This window comes from Stegodyphus dumicola, chromosome 1, assembly GCF_044657685.1.
Source record: "Stegodyphus dumicola isolate Sdum_Otavi_A_Nest chromosome 1, ASM4465768v1".
NCBI classification, from domain to species: Eukaryota; Metazoa; Arthropoda; class Arachnida; order Araneae; family Eresidae; genus Stegodyphus; species Stegodyphus dumicola.
The window spans coordinates 70,513,787-70,537,602 of record NC_140768.1 but is presented as its reverse complement, the minus strand read 5'-3'; the positions used below and the strand labels follow the sequence as shown (position 1 = coordinate 70,537,602).

The 23,816-nt window shown below is 31.9% G+C and overlaps 1 protein-coding gene across 2 annotated transcripts in view; it reads right to left on the bottom strand.

The window, feature by feature from the left end:
• Positions 1-479: 479 nt before the first annotated feature.
• Positions 480-23,816, bottom strand: part of LOC118189843 (1-phosphatidylinositol 4,5-bisphosphate phosphodiesterase classes I and II-like) — a 783,373-nt gene continuing 760,036 nt past the window's right edge. Inside the window, exons 31-35 of one of the 2 annotated variants that reach the window (XM_085816200.1) lie at positions 17,173-17,268; positions 10,728-10,785; positions 10,460-10,546; positions 7,464-7,594; positions 480-6,629 (exon numbers count right to left, since the gene is read on the bottom strand). In XM_085816200.1, coding sequence (XP_085672326.1) covers positions 7,475-7,594; positions 10,460-10,546; positions 10,728-10,785; positions 17,173-17,268 — 361 coding nt within the window. In that variant the 3' untranslated portion in view covers positions 480-6,629; positions 7,464-7,474. Of the gene's footprint in view, positions 6,630-7,463; positions 7,595-10,459; positions 10,547-10,727; positions 10,786-16,815; positions 17,269-23,816 lie in introns of those variants that run through there. The other variant, XM_085816205.1, reaches the window with a different exon arrangement.

Genomic DNA, 23,816 nt, shown 5'->3' with positions numbered 1-23,816 from the left:
AATTTACATAGATGATTTATTTTCATAGCTCATTAAAGAATACTTTTGTTTCATATTTAAATATTCTTGCAAGTTGTTACTATTAGGCGAAAGGATAAACTTCGTAAGTTTTGTTACATGTCATAAAGATATAGTGATAAGGAGCTGGTTATTGCGAAGCATTTACTGATAACCATACAACTTTGTAGTACAAAACATTATAATGCACATGTGAGTAGTCATTTGTAAGATGGAAAGAAAAACAAAAGTTTGCATAGTTTTCCGCAGAAATGAAAGCGAAACTCAATTTTAAATATATATTAGTTTACAAATGAACATTCATATGCTACCTATTTGTACCCGGCAAAGGTATTTATTTTTATTTTATTTTTTATTTTATTTGTCAAATACTCTTTAGTTCTAAAATAATCAGTTAAAAACGTAATACTTTAATTTGGAAAAAAAAAAAAAAAAAAAAAAAAAAAAAAAAAAAAGGGAAAATGTAAAGTATTTTTATATTTCAGTATAAGTGAAATAGATATCTATTTATTGGATAGAACTAGATTTTGATAGTTAATAATGCCATATTTTATGAAAATTCGAATCTAAATATTAACATTTCTCAATCGGGAAGCAATAAACAGCATACGCAAAAAGTAGAAAGAATATTTGATAAGAAATTTAATTTTATTTCAAAATTTTACTTATTTATGAACATGGAAAGAAAGTTGGGTGCTACTTTGGAAGACGGTTGCACGGATTTTGGCGAGAGATACGACTTATCGTTAAACCCATTGCTAGACAAGTTATTTATTGTAATCGATACTTTGTTGTCATTTTATATAAATAATGCGTTTTATTATGCATAAATTCCCTGTTTTAAATATTTTTTATGACTTCTAAATATTAAATTAATTTTTTATTTTTATTTGAAATAAAAATTGTATTGTTTATGATATTTTATATAATTTATGTTGTGGATGATGTAATGAATGACGTCACCCTACTTTAAAAGTGGTTTTAATATCTATAAATTAAATCTAATGTTTTAAGCATTATACTTATTTCTCCATATGTTTTAATGTTAAATAATTATATCCTATAAAACTTATTTTAAAGTATTTGAATTTAAGTAATATTTTAATTCTTTTAAACGTTGGTATGATGTTTTTAATTTGTAGTAAATGCATTTATTTACATTCCCCTGCTATCATAAAAAACGGCGTTTTCAACAAAAAATTAATCCATTATTTTTAAGGATATATTTTTTAAAAAGTTTCGAATACTTTACTATACGCAAAATACGTAAAAACAGCGTCTTCCAAGAGGCTGACGAATGTAAAAACCGTGACAACAATTGCGCCAACGTAAATCGCCAAATCCGTGCAACCGTCTACCAAAAAGTAGTACCGAAAGTTGACCCATGAACCTACTTTCAAATACCTTTTCCATATCTTGCCTCACATAATTAGTCTTTGTTATCCTTCTGTATCCTGCCTTTGAAATCTGATGCAAAAGCAGATTTAGGTGAGGAATTTCAGACAGAATTATATTATTATGTGTGGTTTTGAAAATAACGATGTATCTCTCACGAGAGTAATGCTATTTTCGTACATTTTCATATATGTTTTTGTATGAATGTAAGCAGAAAATATGTCTGAAGGTAATAAAATACAATATTAAAATTTTGCCTTGTGCAACCGCTTGATTTCTAGAGTAACGTATCTACTATATACTATATATACTTTTTAAATAAATGCAAAACTATAATCAGATGCTGCCTTGTTGGAACCCAGTACAAATGCAACTTTAAATACTTTATGAACTCAACACTCATTACATTTTATGATGAGTTATGTTAAAAATCACGCATTTTTTAAATTTGCTGTGTGTTTAAAAATTGCATTTTACGAGTAAGAATACTTTTGATGCCTTCTAAGATATTTACAGCAAAATTTAAAAAATATATATTAAACTTCTTTTTCGTCTAAATGTTTTGTCTCTTTATAAATATCACAACTGAAAGAAAGAGGAAACTTTTAAAAGATTACGTTCACAGACGTTTAAATTAAAACTTTCCCATTTACTACAGCAGTATTAATTTAAGTGGCTTCAATATTAACGATCAGTAATAACTGACGTTATTTTTTTTCAAAATGCCAATTTTTGAAGAATAAAGAGTATTTTTCTAAACTTTAACAAGTATACTTATAGTTTCAGCATATATTTATATGTACACGTTCAGAGAAAGCTCTAATAACATAGAGTTTTTGAGTCTGGAAGAATCGAAAAGTTAAAGGCAAAACGTTTAGGCATTTTGAGCCTTTAATTATCCTAGCACAGACGTTTGATTGTATTCCATGAAGAATTTCTAAAAATATATCTCCAAACTGGAACTAATTTTAGAGTTCCGACAAAATTTTACATTCAACAGTTTAGTATCACAAATAACTAACATTTTCTCTTAGAATGAAAATTGAGTCATATATAAAAATTATATATTACAATCATCGTATATTTACAAGTTTCAGGAACAATTATGAAAGCTAAGCAAATGATATAATCATATTAAATAACAAGTATCATAAATAAAGTACTTTTTCATGTATCAAAAAACCAGGAATGAAATTTCAAATGAAGTAGAACGTCGTTTAATCGAACAGTAAATTAAACCAAGTACAAATTAAACGATTAAATCACAATAAATGACACAGCAGAAATAAAATTCATCTTGCCATATTCTTATGTATTTTTATACATTATAGTAGTTTTTGCTTAGTGTTACGAAAGAAATTATATGTTACGTTATATTTCTATTTAATACTTTTCTTTTAAACTTAATAAATTTGGGATATAATTTGCTTAGTTGTTTCTCATGATATAAATATTTCAAATTTTGTTCAATGTAAGAAAGAATGAATTTTTGGTAGAAAAGTAGCAGCTTCTAGCACAGCAGCTTTTTAAATTTTATGAGGCACGATTCTTCCTCCGTGATCAATACTAGAGAAGTAGTTGAAAAAAAAAAGGGAAAATGAGCATAATTAATCGATACCCAGCATTATTCTCTGAGGTAGTTAACCGACATGCTGCTTGAAACATTCATTAACTAGCTTCCTGAAACATTAACAGGAAAGAACTTTGAGTTACTTAAATCGAAATGCTTTTTTATTACTTGTATAACTTGTTACTTTTGGATGTTATATTGTATAATATCCATTATGAATTGGTTTAATGAAAAGCCTTTCAGTAATGAGGGAAAAACACCACATAATTAACTGGAATTTATAAATGAGGAATTTTTCCATAATTTTACGAATTTCGTATATTAAAAAAATTAAGTATAAAGCTCTGCAGTATTTAACAAATTAGTAGAATATCATGAGATTTAGAGTAAGAGCAATTAAAAATACTTTTATTAGGCTTCGCCGTTTGGCCAACATAAACATTTAAGTTAATTATTGTCTCCTTTGCTTAGCATAGGGCCCTAAATGCACTCTGCATAAAGGAAAGGATACGATAATGCTTTTGCTGAAATTTTTCTTTTATAATAAGAAAGATATGTCTTCTGCTTCTTGATATATATCTTCTTTCTTATTATAAAAATTCGAATCTAAATATTAACATTTCTCTAAGTTTTTAATAGACAGCAGTTTTAAACAGATGCAAAAGTTTTCAAATGATTAATATTAAATTTTCGAAGATTAATAAGCTTTCTTTTTTTATATTTGATAATAATAATAAACTAACAAATAGGAAATAAATATTAAGGCTATTTAATTACAACGCTAAAAATGATTTTGTTGACTGACCAAACCTTAAATTAACTAGATGTCTAGATTCATAGCAAATGTTCTGAATAAATACCATAATATTGTTTTGCCCTCCAGTAGCCAAGCGGTAAAGTCGCTGAACACTGGTAGTTCGGTCCATGGTTCGGATCCCTCAACGAACGGCCGCATGAACGTTTTTTGTGGTTTTCCCCATGTGTAACGTGTATACAAGAGTTTTCCTTAGGAAGACCTCCAAGAAGGAATCCCTGGTCTTAGGCAGATAGATTGCGTGTGCTTTGTCGTAATCAAGTAAAACAAATAACCAAAATATTTTGAACGAAATCTAGATATTTTGATTAAATAGTTATCTAAATTTCATTCCAAATGATTTGGTATTAAAAACACTGGAAGTTGGGTTTTCCAACCTTTTATATAAAGATTACATGATTTTTTACTGTGATATGAGACCACTTTTTCATTTTAGTTTAGTTTCGATCACTGTGCGATTTAATTTTGAAAATTCGACAAATTTTTGTCAATGGAGAATATTTTTTATAGAACAAAAACATTTTACCTCCATTTAAGCTTGATTTAAAAATCAACACACATACAAAACATAATTTAGTGACGCTTTAAAAAATCACGATATATATAGGTGAGGAATGACTGTCAAAGTCGAACATACCGTGGCCGACATTTTTGATAAAGCACGCGCATGTGTATTACATAAACTTAAATGAAATAATAATTCTAATTACCCAGCCTAATACTCGTTCGGTAAGCGACGCTCTACTATAAAAGAGAACAAAGGTTAATAGTTTTATACATATTTTATATAAATTACGAATTTCAATAATTATCACAGAATACATTTCCCAAAAGTGATTTTAAACTCGAGAGATATAAATTCCTTTCGAAATTTCATCTTTGTATATTTCAGAATTTCAAACCTATTGTCGAGGCGAGACATTTAAACACACAAAACATTGAGCTGCAGTGGGACGTACAACAGAAGTACGCTTGAAAAAAAGATCCTTCGAAACATGAATGAAAAGAGCATCCTCGAAGAAATATTGATGAGAAGTAAACAACAGTATTTATACAGAGCGTCAGCCTTCACACTTTTGGTTGAACGGCTGTTTAGCGTGTGGTAATTTTACGAGAAATGAGCATGAATTTAACAAAAAGAAGAGGATAAGTGTCCATAATTTACATTAAAACAACTTAATTTTTTTTAAATTTAAAATGCGAAATATAAAATTTGTAAAAGAATGTAGTCAAATTACGAAAGACAAAATTAAAAAACTTAGATTTTTCTACAATAAAATTATATAAAGGAAAGAAAGATATTTAGTAAAGTAAATTAAAAAAAGTAAATAACTTATAAGTTTAGAAACACATAAAAAGTATAAAATGTAAAAAACAAAATCCCATTAAAGTCACATAAAATACTGTAGGGAAATATATTCATTTTCAGAGGAAAAAGCAGAAACAGTTCTGCAATTTGGACGAGTAGAATTATCAGCAATGTCTAAAGCGATTTTCATTTTCTGTGGGATAAAATCATACAGTTTGAAATACAGGACCTGAGAAAACAAATCGTCGAAATTTAAATGCAATTTATAGCAACAAATGTTTTAATACATCAAAACAAGACTTATTTCTTATAGCTGTTTAAATAAATAAAGCAAATTATTATAAATTCATTGTAAGTTATAGAGTTGCACTTTATCTATTGAAATTTCTATGTATTTCTTATACTTGGATATGTTTTTAGAGAAAAATTGAAGATATTGTAGAACACTTAAAACGCATTTCATGGATTTCCGTTGCAATAAATCTTATAAAAGCGTAAGAAAAAAAATGTACTTTTGTTTTAAAACTAAATTTCAGGATTTCTGTAACATTTTCAAGGTATAACCCAAAAATCCCCAAAATTCTTTTACACAGCTTAATTCAGCACAAATTATAAAAAAATATTATTTTAATTACAATGTCCATCGTTAAAATTATCTTTGATAATTTAAATCAAATTTGATCTATCATATGTTATATATTCGAAAATCTTACATTCTTATTTTTGCCAAAGGGCTAGCCAGTTGCTTCGCAAGTAATCTTATATCTTCTAACCTTTTACAAAATACATTTTAGAAACATACAAAATATTTTCAAATAAAATTTCATAAAACTGAAAAAGCGACAATTGAAATTTCTCAGATCCTTCTTTATACGGCATTTAGACATTAAAATAGGACATTAAAATAATTCAAATATTTTCCCTTACCTTAAAAATTAATAAATTCAATTGTTTGATACTGCTGAAAAATGTCAGCACTAAAAATTGCTATCAATGAAACATGAACAGCAGTGAAATACCAATGAACAGTTATTAATGAATAATCACGATACACAAGAATACATATTTCACAAATAATTATTTCTCTCATAAAAGTTCCTTTCTTAATATAAATAGGAACAATGAAAAATGTCAAATCAAGCACAAATTTTTAGATATACGTTTTATTTGAGAACACAAATTATTTATTAAAAGGAGTGGTGATGCTTCTCCCAGACTAGAAAAAGATCGGGAATGGAATAGTGATCGTAGTTGCGGTTAATTACAGACACGTAAACAGACGTGGTGAAGTCAAATACAAATGGAAACTGTAGAGAAAAGTGATTCAAGGCAGACGCTTATTCATTCCTAGAGAGATGCTTTAGCTGCGTGGAGCTTTCAAAACCGTCGTCTCCACACATGTTGACGATGGGAGATATAACTAGACGAGAGATTCTAGAACAGAACATCCGTTTTTCACAAACAGAACTCCTCCTCTTTCACTTTGCAAGTGATTAAAAATCTCATCTACAACTGGCGTTTTCCTAGAAAAATAAGGATTAAAATTTTAGTAAAGATTCAAGTAAATTTTGTAAATACAATATTTACTTGCCTATTTCTGTTCTTAACCTCTTCCGTAAATTTATCCCTAATATTTTTATCATATGACTCTGAAACTTCTGATTTAGGGCAATGATGTAAAATGTATGCACAAACAGGAAATTATTTTGTGTAAGTAAAACGAAAATCCTTCAAAATACGTAATATACGAATATTATTGTATCTTTATGAATCTTTTGAATGTGGTATATTTATCTTTCAAATCGTCTTTTCAGAAATAATATACACAGAGTAATTTTTCCCTACCAGTTTTGAATAATTAAAATTGATACGAAAATGGGAAAAAAACCGTGTAAATACGGTTTTCGACATAATTAAAATAATTACAGAATGCCTATAAAACACCTTTAACATCTGTTTAGTTAAAAGTTTTCGTGGAATAAATTCGCGGATGTGCATAACGGTGTTATAACTTTTTTATATTCGAAGATGCAGGACTTAGTAGATTGGTGATATTGTGATATTAGTTCGTTCGCCGTTGACTAGAGCAGTTTGGGCTCCTATCTACAGTTGCAGCAACTGATACTACATATATTATCTGCAAAATCTAAAGTTATAGCTAAAGAATAGTGTCACTGCGTTCTGAATAGTGACTATGATGATGAATATATACCAGTTTCAGAACTTATCTAATTGTTAAATGAGAAATAACTAGAAAATTAGTTTTCAGACGTATTAAGAATCATGCATGATGCATGAAACAGCAAGAATCAACTACAAATCTTTATTATTATTTTTTTCAGATGAAAGTAACTTACCTTTAAAAACCTCATAATTTCGTACTTTCTGCTACTTCTGGCGGCGTGAGAAATATAGAGGAATTTTTCTCGAACTCTTTTGTCACCTTGTTGCACTTTTCTTCGTATTCTAATCTTAATCTTTCTTGGGCCTAAAATTAGAAAGAGCGAAAATAGAAAAGTAAAGATGAAAATTTACTAACCGGAAAATAAAAATCAAACTGCACTGCCTAGTCGTTAATAAGTTAGGCACTACAATATGTATCCAAAAAATACATGGCAGTATTTACGCACTCTCTGGTCGACTATGAAAGTTGGCAGAAATCCTGCCAAAGTTGTACTAGTCTTTCCGGTAGAAGTTTCAGGAAAAGCCCGTTCTTTATTTAGTTGGATCATCAACAGATACGAGTGACTGATATAGCATATTCAAACTTGCACCAATCATTTCGGCAGAAATCTAGGAGGAACATACATCGCTAATGATTATATACCCAGTTCATTGAGGTTGGTTTGGGCCAGTTGATTATAGCAAAGCACACAACGGCTATCTGCCTTTTATTAAGGCTGGCTGTTTTTAATGCAGGATCCGTAATTTTGAAAATGCTGCGTTGCATGCCATTTCCTCGAAGAAAAGTCCTTAATTCTAATTATATTTTTATAATGCAACTGAAAAATAGAGAAACAGCAATTAATTTATAGCCCTCCTGCTCCTCGGGGCCATTTATTGTTTTAGATGAGATTTATACACTATCACTCTCGGCTCTGGGGTGTAAACCAGAGGGTCCTGTAACTTGTAAGCAGAGCCTGATTAAGGCTTTTAGAGGTCCTAAGCATTTAAAAGATTTTAGTGCTTCCACATACATTTATTTACAAGTGCACCAAACATGACATGGTAAAATTGGCAATGGAAGTTCATTGGTGCTCCCTTTTTTTCCAGTTCCTACGTACCTTTTTATAATGTCCCTTTTCCTTGATTCTCTAAACACGTGCTTATTTTGTTTAATGGTTAATCTAGCTCTGCCTGTAGGAATAAGACAACTGCCTAGAACCCCATTAATTCTGTTAATCCACAGAGTGGCCGGTGTCGAAAGCCCGGCAGTTTGACAACTACTCATTCATCCGATTTACAGGCTCCACTCCACACTCTTCGTGGGTGTGTTATAAAAAGTACGGCTCTCTCAGATTAACAGGTCGCTGCGTCAAGCGAGACATATTTTCTTTCAGAGGAGCTTTTGATGAGACCCCACTCCTCTCGCCAAAATATGGTGTAAAACGCACCACGTGTGAGCATAAATGAGGAGCAAGTAGATAAATTATTGTTATATAATTCTTTAAAGATTAAAGGATTAATGAGAGTCTCATAAAACCAAAACTCATATCTGAATATATTATAATGACAAGCTTATACATTATTAGCACTTAAGGATCCGATCTGGAGATAGGTTTTTGTTGGTCGAATATAGTCGAAGGAAAAAATACTTATGTACCACACTAGTTAACAACAATTTTGCTACAGAATATATAAAGCTGTTTACTATGTGTTACAATTTGAATAAAGTTTAAATAAAGTTTTAAATGTGTATAAAACTATGGAACTTCAAAACTACAAAAATATTTTTATTCCTACTTTTTAGCTCTTGTCATAATTTAGCTCAGATTCTTTCGGTTTCATTAACAATATCCACAAACTAAGCTGCAATTCTTAACAGAATTGTAATTCTGATCCACATTTACGGTATAAAATATCTGTTGTGAGCGATAATCGGGAGGATAAGGGAACATGAAAGCAAGTATGCTAATTTTACACGCAAATAAATTTTGTTTACAATTATTTCATAAGTAAAAATGTTATTTGCAGCAACTTTAACAGACTTAATAAATAAAAAATATCACTTGCAGCAACTTTAACAGACTTTTAGTTTTCTATTCATATTTTACATATCCGGTATATTTATGTTTGTATATATTCAAAATCTGCATGCTTCTGGGAAGAATATGGAAATATCCTGAACCTAAATTGCTACATGCTTAATTCTCATCTTCCCCATAAAGCACCAAGTAGATACGTATTTTTATAATCCGGATAACTTGATATCAAATATCTGCATTCCCCTCTTTTTGAGATTTTCTGTCTGTTTTTTTATTAGGCTTTATCTAGATATGAATTGGATATGAATATTATGTACTTAATCGATATAAACTGGATTGCATATTGCATTTAAATAAAAAGGAATTAATTTGAATGAATTAAATTAATGTTTTTGTAATCCTTATTAATGCGATTTCACAGCTGGGGAAAATTCTTCATCTGAAATTCTCTTTATTTCGAAAAGAAAACGACCCACAATTTTAAAAAAGGCAAAGTTATTTGTCACGAATTTTTCCCAAACATATTTTGCAAACATAAAAGGTCGGGTTAAATTATTGATTTCTAAGCAATAATTTAAAAACAAATTACGTTAATTATCGATTCGGACTGATCATAATCATGTCAGAAAAAGGTTTAATTCATTTAACTTCCTGCTCAGGCATATTCCATAGATAGCGCACCAACCCATACCAGACAACAAAAATATAAATAATAAGACAACAAAAATATAAATTCAGAAACTATGACGACATTAAATGAAATTTGTGAAATATGAGTGAACTAAAGCTATGTATGTAGAAAGAAAATTTCAAATAAAATTCATTTTCAAAAAGAAAAACATAATTTATAATGTGATTGTTGTAGAATATGAAAAATTACAATTAATAAACTACAAAATAGAAGTTTGATTATTAAGAAAAGTAGAAATTACACGTAATTATTAATAAAAGTTATTGTCATTAATAAGAATAGAGATAGAGATATACCATGCATTAAATTAAAAATTCAGTTGAATTTGAATGGAATAAAATAATATAAAAGATATTTCGTTAAAATCGGATTACGCACCGAGAAATATTTTCAAATATAAAATTTAACTAAGGATCCTATGTTAAAATTATTTTACATAACTTTATTAAACACTTACGTGTGTCCTTTCATCTTCAAACGTGTTTTTTATATTGGAATGCTGCCGATTCAATTCTGATAATTTCTTTTCCAACAAGCTGCTGAACTGTAAAAAATAAATGTAATCATGTTTGAAAACAGAATTACAAAATTTTCAACTTTTAATTACTTATCTTTTGTTCTTCGCCAAAGTAATCTTATTAAAATAAGCATGCGTAAACAAATAAAATTTATTACAAAGTATAACTGGTGTTATGAGAAAACTCTTTAGAATAAATAAGCTTTACCCTTTGCCTTTCAGCCACCGCAGTATCGATAAGTTTTTGATGTAATTCTCGTTTAATTCTAAGAGAAAGAAATTATATATTTATATTAGTTTTAACACCACATTAAATAAAATATATATTTAATAATTCAAGCAGTACTGAAGGTATGAAAGTGAGAGCAATATAACGAATGTAAAATACATGCAAGGCCGGTATTATCTTTCTGTGTAAATACTTCATATTTATCGTTTATTAAAATGTATTTCGATGGCACATTTCTTAAAACATAGAAAACCACCCATTCTACAAGATTCAACTTATTTATACTAGCTATTTATTGGACACTATTTATCAACGGGAAAAGACAACTAAGAAATTTGCTCTTGGAAAGGTAACAAAATTGTTATTCTTAATGGTTGCCTTTTTATGTATTAGTGAAACGTAGTCTGAACTCAGATGTATTTCCTGAACGTCGTACATGCTGAAAAATATCCATTTAAAGAAAGGAATTAATTTTATTCTAGTACCATTCAGGCTTTTTTCTCAATAGCCTTGCTGTTAGTTATTAATGACAGAATTCTGCATATAATCTAGATACATTCATAATGTCTCGCCAAAACATACATTAAATAAATAAAATATAAATATCAGATTACATTTTCCCTCTTAAAATGCAGTATACTAATTTAAGCAAATCTAAGTTTTAAACTTACATAAACTTTATAGAAAACTTTAAAAAAATCTAATTTTTGTCTAATAAACTCAAAAATTTTAGTTTTTTGTCCTAAAGCTTATTTTAAACTACATTTGAATTCTGGTTAATTTTAAATTTCAAACTCGTGTGTTTAGTTTTGTATAGTTCATATATCTCTGTGATGAACCTACAGTACGGAGAATTCTTTTGCCGAAGTGACCGAGCGATAAGACTACTTAACACTGGCAGTTCGGTCAGAGTTCGGTCCTGGTGAACCGCAAATAGGAGTTTTCGTGATTTTCTATTTGTAACATAAACACGAGCTAATTCCTTTTAAAATATGCTCCACGAAGGCATTTCTTCCTTAAAACTATCGCATGCATGCCTTGTCTTGAATCTTCGAAAATACTTTTTTGCTCTTACTTTTCTTGATCTGTTAACTGATTTCAAGGTTTCTATCAGTTTTCCATGAGTTTTGTAGGTTTCAAATTGGATTTTCTTTTTAAGATTAAATTTTGTCTACTTTTAGATTTAAAATGGTTATGTTTGTGTATGTGCGTTTATTACAGGGGAAAATACTTTAATTTCCAAACATTTTGAGATTTAGTCCTTATTTATTTAAATGAATCAGTGTGTATGAAAACAATTAATTTTTTTTTAAAATTAAGTAGTCTTCTAAAATTCAAGCAAAAATTTAAAAACTAATTTTTCAGAACTTATCAGTTAGCTTTGACACACCGTTGGTAATGGTGTTGATAAAAGAGGAAATACTACCTCAAAAATAGATATCAGACGCATTTATGAGAAATATTTAATGTATAATACGAAAGACGATCGATTAGAATAATTATATGCGAAATTTAGTCCACATATCTACTATTTCTAAGCTAACAGAAATAGAATGAACATAAATAATGTAGCTAGTACACAAAATTGTTCTAATTAGTTTCAAATAAGAAATCATAGTTTGTGATGTAGCCGTTCCTCAATAGACACTAATGCCGGCTAGCTTTAAACGGATTTATTAACAGAGCACACAGGAACGGTTACAAACAAAAGAAATATACATAAAAATGAAACATATACCAAATGGAACATCAAACATTGAGAATAACATAACATAGCAAGCTATCATCATGGCGGCTGGAGGTCGACTGACGTTTTTTCATATCGCCACGAGATGGCGTTTAAATAAAATAGTTCGGTTACAGTTCATGACATGAATAAAATAGTTCAATTACACTTAAATAGGTCTGTTACATCCTCCCCCTCTGACTTCGTAGACGTCTCGGCAAGAAGTCAGGAACTGACATTTGTCTACTTTGTGCAGCGGGCGGAGAATCAGATGGATGGGCTCCAGTTTGACAAGCAGGAAATTTAGTGTCACCAGCACCTTGTGCAACAGGTGCAGATTCGGGTGGTATTACACGTTTCGGGCGTCCTCTTTTCTTTAAGGGAACCACTGGAGTTACACGAGCTGTGTTTTGAAACTTATTTCGATCTTGATATGGATTCAAGGCTGAAACATGATACTTGCCGAGAATTTTGTCTGGTTCATGAGGATCGGCAATATCATAAGTGGTTGGAGATCTTCTAGTCACTATCACATAAGAACCATCTCTCTTGGGCATGAATTTAGCAGTTTTCTTCAGTGGACCTTTGCTGATTGGATGGAGAGTGACCCAAACTTTATCTCCAGGAACAAATTTCGGTGTTTTTTCTTCGTTTTCTGTCAGCATAATGTTTCTGTTTATCTTGATGCAATTCGACTCTTTCTCGTACCTGTTGTACATTTCTTGCAAAACGTTTCAAATATGGAGTAATTTCGGGAACAAAATTATCGTTCTCAATTACGGCTTTTATATCATGCTTTACATCATCTAAGGTTCGTAACTCTCGTGCAAATTGAAGAAAAGAAGCAGAATGTCCAGTTGAATCACATTTGGCTGTATTCAAAGCAAACCTTATTAATGGCAGCTTATCCTTCCATGACTGATGGTCGTTACCAACAAGTATTGCTAAACGTGGTTTCAGATCTCTATTCTTCCTTTCAACTGGGTTAGATTGTGGGTGATAGACAGGAGTAAGACTTTGATCATTGTTCAAGATATAGCATAGTTGTTGCATAACAGCACTAGTAAACTGGGTACCATTATCACTTATTATTTTCTTGGGTAACCCAAATCGAAGGGCGACTTCCTCCAAAAGAATAGTGGCACATTCTCTGGCCGTGGCTTCCTTTAAAGCAAATAGTTCTGTCCACTTCGTAGCACAGTCCTGCACAACAAAAATCCATTTTTCACCAGGCGGTGTTTCAGGAAGGGGACCGAAAAGATCAATTGACAAGGTTTCAAAACGTTGAGCATAGACTGGAATTTGAAGTAAGCCAGATGGCTTTTGATTAGTGGTTTCTCCCCCTACTTTGAAGACAGTGTGATATTTGTTAAGCAATGCATCAGTTGCAAGCCGTTGGGCTGTAGTTAATTGTTGTCCTTCGTTTTCTCGTAGTCGGCAGTTGTTTACAACAACTGGGGTTTCTTTCAGTACTTGGGATTGATGAGGTTTCACGAAGCTATATTTTCTTCGAGGTTCATCAGAAAAGTTCCACTTATTTTCAGCAAGATTTAAAACAATTTTAGCTTTTTGAAGAAAGTCAGTTCCTAACAGAGTCGAGTTATTTTTGGCATCAGGCAACACAAGGAGCGGAGTTTTGAACTCTCTGCCTTCGAGAAGAATGATTTGTTCGGTGCGAAGTACCTCTTTTTCAGATACCAAACCATCAGCGAAAGACACCTCTAGTGTTGTCTTTTCAAATACTGCATCTTGTTTCTGCAGAATATGATAGAGGGATTCACTTGCAATTGAGTGACTAGCACCAGTGTCGGCGAAAGCTGTACCGGAAACACCACCAATACTAATTGGAAATACAGCAGTCCGAGTGGAAGATAAACCGGATCGGATTTGGATAGTGCCAAAATTTGATGAATTTGAAGTCTTTGGGGGGTTACAGTCTGGACATTTAGACTTGATAAAACCAGTTTTTCCGCACCCATAGCATGTTAAAGGAGGTCACCTTTCCTCTGTTTGTTGCTGAACACGATTTGAGAAGGTTTTATGAGTTTCCTGTATGTCACTTGTTCGATTTTCTACTTTGTGTTTGGATGGATTAGTCGGTTTGTAAGAATAGTTTCGCCTGCCAGGAAGTTGAGTTTTATAGTTCGTATTTTTAACACGTACAGCTTCATAATCATCCAATTTCTGTACTAATTCAGATGAACTCTTTATTTTTCCCCAAGTATCAATAAAATGTTCCTTAACGTCACTACTGACTCTTCTTTTAAGCTGATCCGTCAGGACCAAGTCTTTGAGTGATTCAAAGTCTGTAACATCGAGACTATGAAGCCACTCTTCAAGATAATTGTTTAATTCGTAAGTAAAATCTTTCCATAAAGACCCAGGGTGTTTTTGGTGTGTAGTAAGTTTAATTCGAAATGATTCAGCATTTAATTTGAATCTTTGTAGCAGAATCTTCTTGATGTAAGAATAATCTTCTAATTTGTCTTTTGGTTCTCTTAAAATAATTTGCGAAATGTCTATAGGCAGAAGAGGTAGGAGATGAGTGATGTAATCTATTTGTTTTATATTAACTTTCTCACATTGTCTTTCAAAAATTTGCAGGTAGGTTGCAATGTCAGAAGTTCCTGTAAATTTAGGGATTAGGTGTTGAATATTTGTTCCAATAGCTGCATTTGAAGCAAAGGCGGCATAGTTAGGGTTTGAGCTAGCAGCTGCCAGGTTTAATTTTAAACGTTCCAATTCTAATAAAAGTTCTTGTTCTTTTCTTTGACGTGTCTCCAGATCGTTGCTTTCACATTGTTTTTGTTTTCTAGTTTCGATTAAAGTTTCCAGAAGATTCCTGGTAAAAGCCTCATCATAAGTGTCAGAATTGACAATAAGATCTTTAAGATTTATTACTCGCATAGTGTCGTTTACAGTGAAACCCAGTTCTGCAGCGACAGTTTTTAAATCCTCTTTTCGTGCTTTGGCAAGGTAAGCCATAATTATATGAGAGGTCAGGGGGGAGGGAAAAGATGAAGTTGAATTTGTTGTTATTTCGATTTTATTCACAATACAGTATTTTAGAATTAATAATTATACCTTTAAGTAAAATGTATATACCTCTATTAAAGAGCATGTATGAATGTAAACAATGTTACTCGTACATTTAATATACCACTATTAAATAGTATTTATAAATGTAAACAATACTACTCACAAAGTTTATTATTTCGGAGTCGTAAAAATATCATAAAATGCACTCATAAATTCAACTTGTATCAAGAAAATAACATATAATAAATTGCTCAAAAATTGTTTACTACTTAGCAAAACATACAAAACATACATAAATGTCTTACCATAAGCTTTTATATTTAAGCTGAATTCTTCGAAATCTTAATCTTAACAAAATATTAAGCTGATTAAGCAACACACAGTAACTCTTTTACTTTATTTAAATAGTCATTCGATTTTATTCATAATTATTTTCTTTCGCTTCAAGAAATATTTTTTAAGACATACATTCATTAAAGGAAAACAATCGTATTTTCTTAAAGTATTATACTATAATAATTTTCTCAAAATGTTCGTCGAAAGATAAATAAACAAGTACAATATTTTATTTTATGTAGAATAAAACATTTAATAAGGAACAACAGCACTCAAAGGAAATAAAAATAATAAAAGATTTGACGTAAACACATCATAAATCATCGCTAGTCTAAACATTTCCGCGGGGGGAAAACATCTGCTGCTGTATGTCAGAATCGAAACTAATAAATTCTAATGAACAACGTCCATGAATATATTCAAACTTTAACATCAAAACATGTATTCAGTGAAACAATATTATTCACAAATTAATTTACTATGCGCATTAACATTTTAAAATAACAAATTACAATTCAAGAAATAACGTTTGGTTAACAGAAAGCCGTTTGCTTTCGTTTAATACTCTTATGTAATATTAATAAATCAGATTTCAGTAAAGAATTTACATTTGCTTTAAGAAGCAGCTTATAATAAATAATCAGTTTAAAAGAACTTTAAACTCAGATTAAACGATATTGTAAACGAAACTTATCTTTTCCGTTGAAATTGTCCAGTTGATGATTCGATGTGCTAGCAGCACGGTATGACAATTTTAATTCCTGAATTGGTTTCCAGAATATTTGACCAGTAGTCCACACCTGAAAAGAAACTGAGCCGATCTCCAGCAACTAAAAGTTAAATTCGGGAGTAAGAGCTTGTTAAAGCCAAACAGAAATTCTAAACATTTTGTTGCGCCATTTTGGATTCAAATTTAGTTGGGCGCCAATGTGATGTAGCCGTTCCTCAATAGACACTAATGCCGGCTAGCTTTAAAAGGATTTATTAACAGAGCACACAGGAACGGTTACAAACAAAAGAAATATACATAAAAATGAAACATATACCAAATGGAACATCAAACATTGAGAATAACATAACATAGCAAGCTATCATCATGGCGGCTGGAGGTCGACTGACGTTTTTTCATATCGCCACGAGATGGCGTTTAAATAAAATAGTTCGGTTACAGTTCATGACATGAATAAAATAGTTCAATTACACTTAAATAGGTCTGTTACAAGTTTATTTTAAAACCATCTCTAATCATGGATTTTCAGCAACTGTATTATACCTTTAAATGAGAAACGTTTCAAAATACAATCATTCACAAAGATTATGTACCTGGATAATTCATTCTTGTCTTTATGCTTTTTACTCAGATTTCTCATTTCCTCTTTTGTCTGTGCATCCAAACGTTTCATGAGTTCGCTCACTTCCCTGAAAGACAGAAAGAATATGTTGAGTGAAAACCGAAACATAAATCGAGCAAAAATGTACTGAAACAATCTTATTTGTCTAAAATTGAAAGACTGAAAGAAATAAAATACAAATCTGAACGAAGCTTAAATATTATATTCTTTTCAGCTATAAATTATTAAATACGCTTTAATAAGTGCGGCGAATTTCGAATTTAAATCCTAGGCACATATCAAGGATATCTGAAGTAATTTTCCCAATACTTACCAACATGCGTTCTATCTAAATTATCTTTAACGTTGTTCCGCCAAATTTTACTGTAAATTTTCTAAAATTTTTGTGAATATCAGATTTTTGTCCGCGAATGTCGAATAAGTCCTTGAATTAAGGACATTTTCCCTTCTTATTATACTTACAAAAACAAATTCTTCTTATTATAATTACAAAAACAAATTCAAAATATATTTTCTAAAATTCAATCTAGAACTTTAAGTTAACTTAAACTTGCTGGACTTCCGGAACAAAGTCATTTTCTGGAGTTATTTAAAATTACCCTCCATTGCATTTGAATGTCAACAACTGACTTCAATCGTTAGTAACATGTTCGATAGTAAGTAACATTAATAGCATATTTAAAAAAAAAAAAAAAAAAAAAAAAAAAAAAACATTATTTTGCTCATTAAGTAACTTTTTCTCAAACATGTTACTTGATGAACAAAATCTACGTATATGCAATACAAGGTACAAAAACTCTCTGAATATTTTTCCAGAATTTGATCAGTTTATAAGGAAACATTTCAATTAAACGTGTTTACTTTAATGTTCTAGTCATATGCATTATTACTTCCTTTTTGGTAAACATCTTTCTCTTCTACAACGTTCATTTTAATCTTAAATTCAAAATCTTTCGCGAAATTAGTAGGTTCTAACCTTGAAGTTACAGCTACGTGTGTGGAACGTTGAGAACTGTTAAGCGAATAATCGCTTTAGCTCAGGAAACAGAAACGTATACTCAAGCAGGGTTAATTACCACTTATTGCTCAAAATAAGGATGAACAGATGGCCCTTTTCTCAGGACGTACAGAAAAGCCTCCACTTGGGCTTGAACTCAAGAGTACTAAGAAAATCAAACTTAACTAATGCTTAACTTAAAAGATATAGCCGGAGCTATCAAAATTCTACGGGAGTTGGCTCCTAAATGTTAACTAAACGGCGAAGCTATCAAGGGCCTGAAATACGGCCGAGCGTAGTACTAGCTTAGAGAGAGTGTAGCCAAAAGGCGAACGCGCGCTAGTCAGAATCTCTGGCTCTCTAACGAAGTCAGTGGAACTTCGACTTAAGTACTGCTCTTCCTACATTTGCATTTAACCGCGATTCTAAAAACATGCTCTGGCAGGAAATTTGCAAGCTGAAATTAGAAGGGATAGGGAAGTAGCTTTAACTTAAGATAACTGTTTAAGATAAACCTTACAGAGTAAATAATGAACTACGAAAATTTCGCAAAGTTCACTATTTATCCTGTGACAAATCCACGAATTTCGCTTTTTCTTCCCGCGATAAAATTTATGCGATCTATATAACTTACATTAGTTATTCATGTTTTGTTGTAGTACTATTCTGATTAATGATGTCAGATTTTATCACACTACTACGGGGAGAGTAAACAAATTTCTGGTTGCAATAAAATACACATAATGTTTCAAGCTAGCTTTACTCTTGTATAATGTCAGTGAAAAATTCGTAATCATAATTATTAAATTTAATCTTTATTAGTTAAAAAGATAACAGTACAGAATTATATGTATTGTATGTATTGTTGTTCCCAATCTCATTTGTTTGAAAAGTTCAGTACAAGCCCACAACATTCATTGTGGCAAAGAGTCACATGCGCCTGTCGTTGGCAAGAGCCTTGAGCACCTCATAGGTGACAACCCCGCAATATGAAGAAACAAATGTTATTTGAAGCAAGCTTAATGTAAAATTTAGATTACAGATATTTTTACTAAAAGAGGAGATGTGATCAAAAGAATCAAACTCTTCAACTTAGATTATATTCTTAAATACTTAGTTTGAAAGTACGCAATACGATATAGGTAAATCGTACATAAAATTTTCATTTTTTATGGAAAAAATTCAAATATATTTAAGTTTTAACACATTAAAATTGAACGAATACACTCTTCAAAAAACAAATATTAAAAAGTCCTCTTTGAATCAGTATCAGTTTCGAGTAGTACGTTTCGACATTCAGTTTGACTTATCTACGATTCCAGCAATCATTCAGTCAAAAATTTCATTTAAAGGAAGTTCAAGTAATCGAAGTTTTGGCCTATCTTGACAATATGACAATTAAGTAATCAAAGTGCATTAAAAAATAGAAATATTGCAGAATTTATACTGATGCAACTTCCTGTCAATAGAGGTATGACAGGTAATTAAAGAGAACTCTTGTAGAGGTTTGTTGTTTCTGGCATGACACTTAAGATTATAAGGTATCACTCATTTATCTCTTTCAGGACAGAAAAAACTTGCCTTTAGAGAGGCGCTTTAGTTTTGTGAAGCGAAAATAATCGCAAAAAGACAAATGTAGAGAACACGCTGGATGACTATATACAGGGTGTTTCATAGAGCATGGGACAAACTTGGAGGGGTGGTGAAGCGTACTAAAACATGCATCTTTTGCATAGGCTTGTAGGGTCTAAAGTGACTGGTTAAGGCAAGAACGCAAAAAAAAAAAAAACGACACGAGAGGAAAATGTGTTTATGTACAAAATCAACGCAAAGTGCTTCTTTGCAGCAATAGAGTATTCACAATAAATGTTTAAAAAAGGTAACACTAACAGTAATAGGAACTACATCTATGATTGGCTGGCAATGCAGCGGTAGAGGGCGGTAGTGAGTTGGACAAACCACGATCCGATGCATCAGAGGATCATTCGCAACTCTGATGTCGAGCGTATTGGGTGAGTTTAAGCACAGGGAAAAAGCTGACATGCATCTCATGCATGGTGCTGCTAATGGGAACGGCAGAAAAGCGCTACGGTTGTACCAGGAACGGTTTCCGAACAGGCGTATGCCGAAGCACACAATGTTCGAGAGGTTGCATCGGTCTCTGTGTGAAAACGGGTCATTTGAAGCCACCTCTGGCACTAGGAGTGGAAGAAGTACACGACAACATCACACTGAAGAATCCATCTTGAACATTGTGCATGAATCACCTCAGACAAGTGCAAGAGCTATTGCATGTCGTCTGCAGCTGAGTCATTCCACCGTTTGGAGAGTATTGCATGAAAATGATTTGCACCCATACCATTTGCAGAGATTCCAAGCCTTGGAAGAGACAGATTACCCTCTTCGAGTTCATTTCTATCATTGGTTCTTGCAGCAGTGTGCGTCGCAGGCGGATTTCCCATCGGATGTGCTGTTCACGGACGAGGCAACTTTCTCACAGGACGGCATCTTCAATAGCCACAACATGCACGTGTGGGCAACTCATAATCCACATGCATTCCAAACCCGCTTCTCCGTGAATGTGTGGGCGGGTATTGTTAATGAGTACCTCATAGACCCATATCTCTTACCTGCACGTACAAATGGCTTTATGTTATCATATTTTTCCGCAAGAGGTGCTACCAGAATTGCTGTAGGACGTACCGGTTGTCGCTTGTGATCGGTTCCAGCATGATGATGCACCAGAAATAACCACGTGTGGGTCCGCAATTACTTGGATGAGACATTTCCGGCCAGATGGATTGGCCGTGGTGGACCCGTTCGATGGCCAACCCGTTCACCAGATTTATCCAGCTTGGAGGTTTTTTTTTATGGGGCCATCTGAAAAGCATCATTTACGAGACTCCCGTTGACTCACTGGAGGACCTCGTTGCACGACTAGCCATTGCGGCTGCAAGCGTGCGCGAAATGCCTGTCGTTTTTCAAAATGTTCGTCAATCTCTTCTGCGACGTTACCAAGCACGTATTACTCCTTGTGGTCGCAATTTTGAACATTTATTGTGAATACTGTATTGCTACAAAGAAGCTCTTTGCGTTGATTTTGTACATAAACACATTTTTCTGTCGTGTCGTTTTTTTGCATTCCTGCCTTAACCAGTCACTTTAGACCCTACATTCCTATAAAAAATGCCTGTTTTAGTACGCTCCGCCCCCCTCCAAGCTTGTCCCATGATCTATGAAACACCCTGTATACATACTTATTTTCAGGATGAATCGGCTCTACGAAGCGACCAGGGGGAAGAGGGATTATCATGCGATACAACGGTGTCCGAATGAATTACGTAAGAGTAAAAATCATCTGCTTAATTCTCAGCTATTTTAGGAGTTTCTCAACAAAACATTTAAAACTGCAGGAATATTTTGACGCCCTAGTTTGTAAGATAAACTTTATGTCACTTAATGTAAACACCTATTTAATCTTTCCACGGTAAATAACGCTAAGAAATAATTGTCCCGTATTTAGCTTACATTCCAAGTGAATACAATTATAGCAAAAGTAACTCAACGTTCATTTGCTCTACGACTGGGTAGTTTAAGGGGACTCATACACCTTAAAACCCATAAGATGTTCGAATAGGTGACTGTTGCAAGAATTGGGATAACGTATTTATTTTAAAAGCAATTACTACCAACTTTTTACAGCTGACTACATAATATAGCTGCTTTCTGAAATAATAATCAGAAAATTTGTGTTGCCACAAATATTTTTATAATTTAATCCGCTTTGTGACAACATTTTTCGTCGTGTTTCCAACTTGCGCGCACAGTTTAAAACATTCTGTTTCATAATTTAATTCCATGTTTAATATATAGCTTTTATAACATTTGGAAACTACTGTGAACCTAAAATTCTAAAAATTTCATGTTAAATTTTTATTTTATTTTGAGTTGAATTTATAAAATGTATTTTATTAACAAAATTTGTAATGTTTTCGTCCATAAAATTTTTCAATATTAAAATATTCATCAGATTGTTGGTTCAGTTAGGAAATAGTGCCCATATAAAGAATTCCATCCAATTTCAAATATGTACCATTAGTCATTTTTAAAATATCATGCGCGCAAGGGGGAAACATGGCGAAATTTTTTTGTCACAAAAAGGATTAAATTACAAAAATATTTGTGGCAACGCAAACTTTCTGGTTACTAGTTTCCAAAGCAGCTATATTATGTAATCAGCTGTAAAAAGTTGGAAGTAATTGCTTTTAAGATAAATAAAATACCCCAATTCTTGCAACAGTCCTCTATTCGAAGATCATGAGGGGTTTAAGGTGTACGAGTCCCCTTAAGAGCTAAAGCGTTAACAAAACTCTACTGTTTGTGCTTGAGAATATAATAATGCTTAAAATATTTGCAAATCAAATAGTAAATTAAAATCTATAGGATCGCTATTATATCTGGAAGCTAGATTTAAAAGTCTTGCAGAAAAGACAGCGCGTTATCGCTACGTCTTGAACAACTCAAGTATAAAGAAGGTGTAGTAACATTTTTACTTTACTCTCAATTCGAACATAGAGTCACAACTTGAACTACAGACGAAATTTTGGCAACTATATCGCAACTCGCTGTGGATATATTAAATTAACAGAACATACAATGAAATACAATACAATGAAATTCGAACGTCGATAACGCAGTCTGAGAGTACGCATTAAATAGAATAAGCTGGCTCATATATTTTACTCCCGCGTATTTAAAGCATCGGCTAGCTGAGAATGCTAATGCCAGAATATAATTCTTAAACACAGCTGTCTGAAAAAGACGTGATTGCTAGAAGCTCTCTCAACTAAATATTCAAAGCCCTCGACTAAATTGGGAAATTTTGAATAAAAAAACTAATTTTTTTCAGGTAAACCTAAATATACATCAACTTTAAGATGAGGGTAAAAATTTTATTGGTTCTGATACAAATTTATTTTTTCAAAAAATTTATAAAAATAATTTAAAAATACAAATTAAAAGAATATAGTGTGGACACCACATGACTTCCTTGTACGGTCTATTAAATTATACGCATTTTCATTGCAGGTCATTTAAACTTATTTCCTTGAATTATTCTAATATACACTCATGTCCAAAATTATGTTTACATGCATAAATTCACGGATTTCTCAGAGACTATGACTTATAATTTAATGAATTTTCGTGGAATCATACATAACATGATGACACATAAATGCAAAAGAAAAAATTGAAGATCACCTCATATGATATAAAATTGTAGTATGAAACAATAAAAATGGTAATAAAGTGTGACAAAGAGCGTTAAGAAAAAAAGGAATGATTCAGAAAAAGAATTAAGTCTTACAAATTTAATATGGAATATGATCTCCCCTGATTTGTACACACATATCACAACGTGTTTTAAGGCTGGAAATAACGTTGTTAACCACAGTTTGGGGAATTAATCTCCACTCTTCCAGCAATGCCGTCCTCAAAACATTTACATCTCTAGGAGGAGGATGTATACGTGCAATTGCTCTTCCAAGGTAGTCTCATAAGTTCTCTATCGGGTTAGGGTCAGGAGAGTTTGGTGGCCAAAGTATTCGCTTAATGTC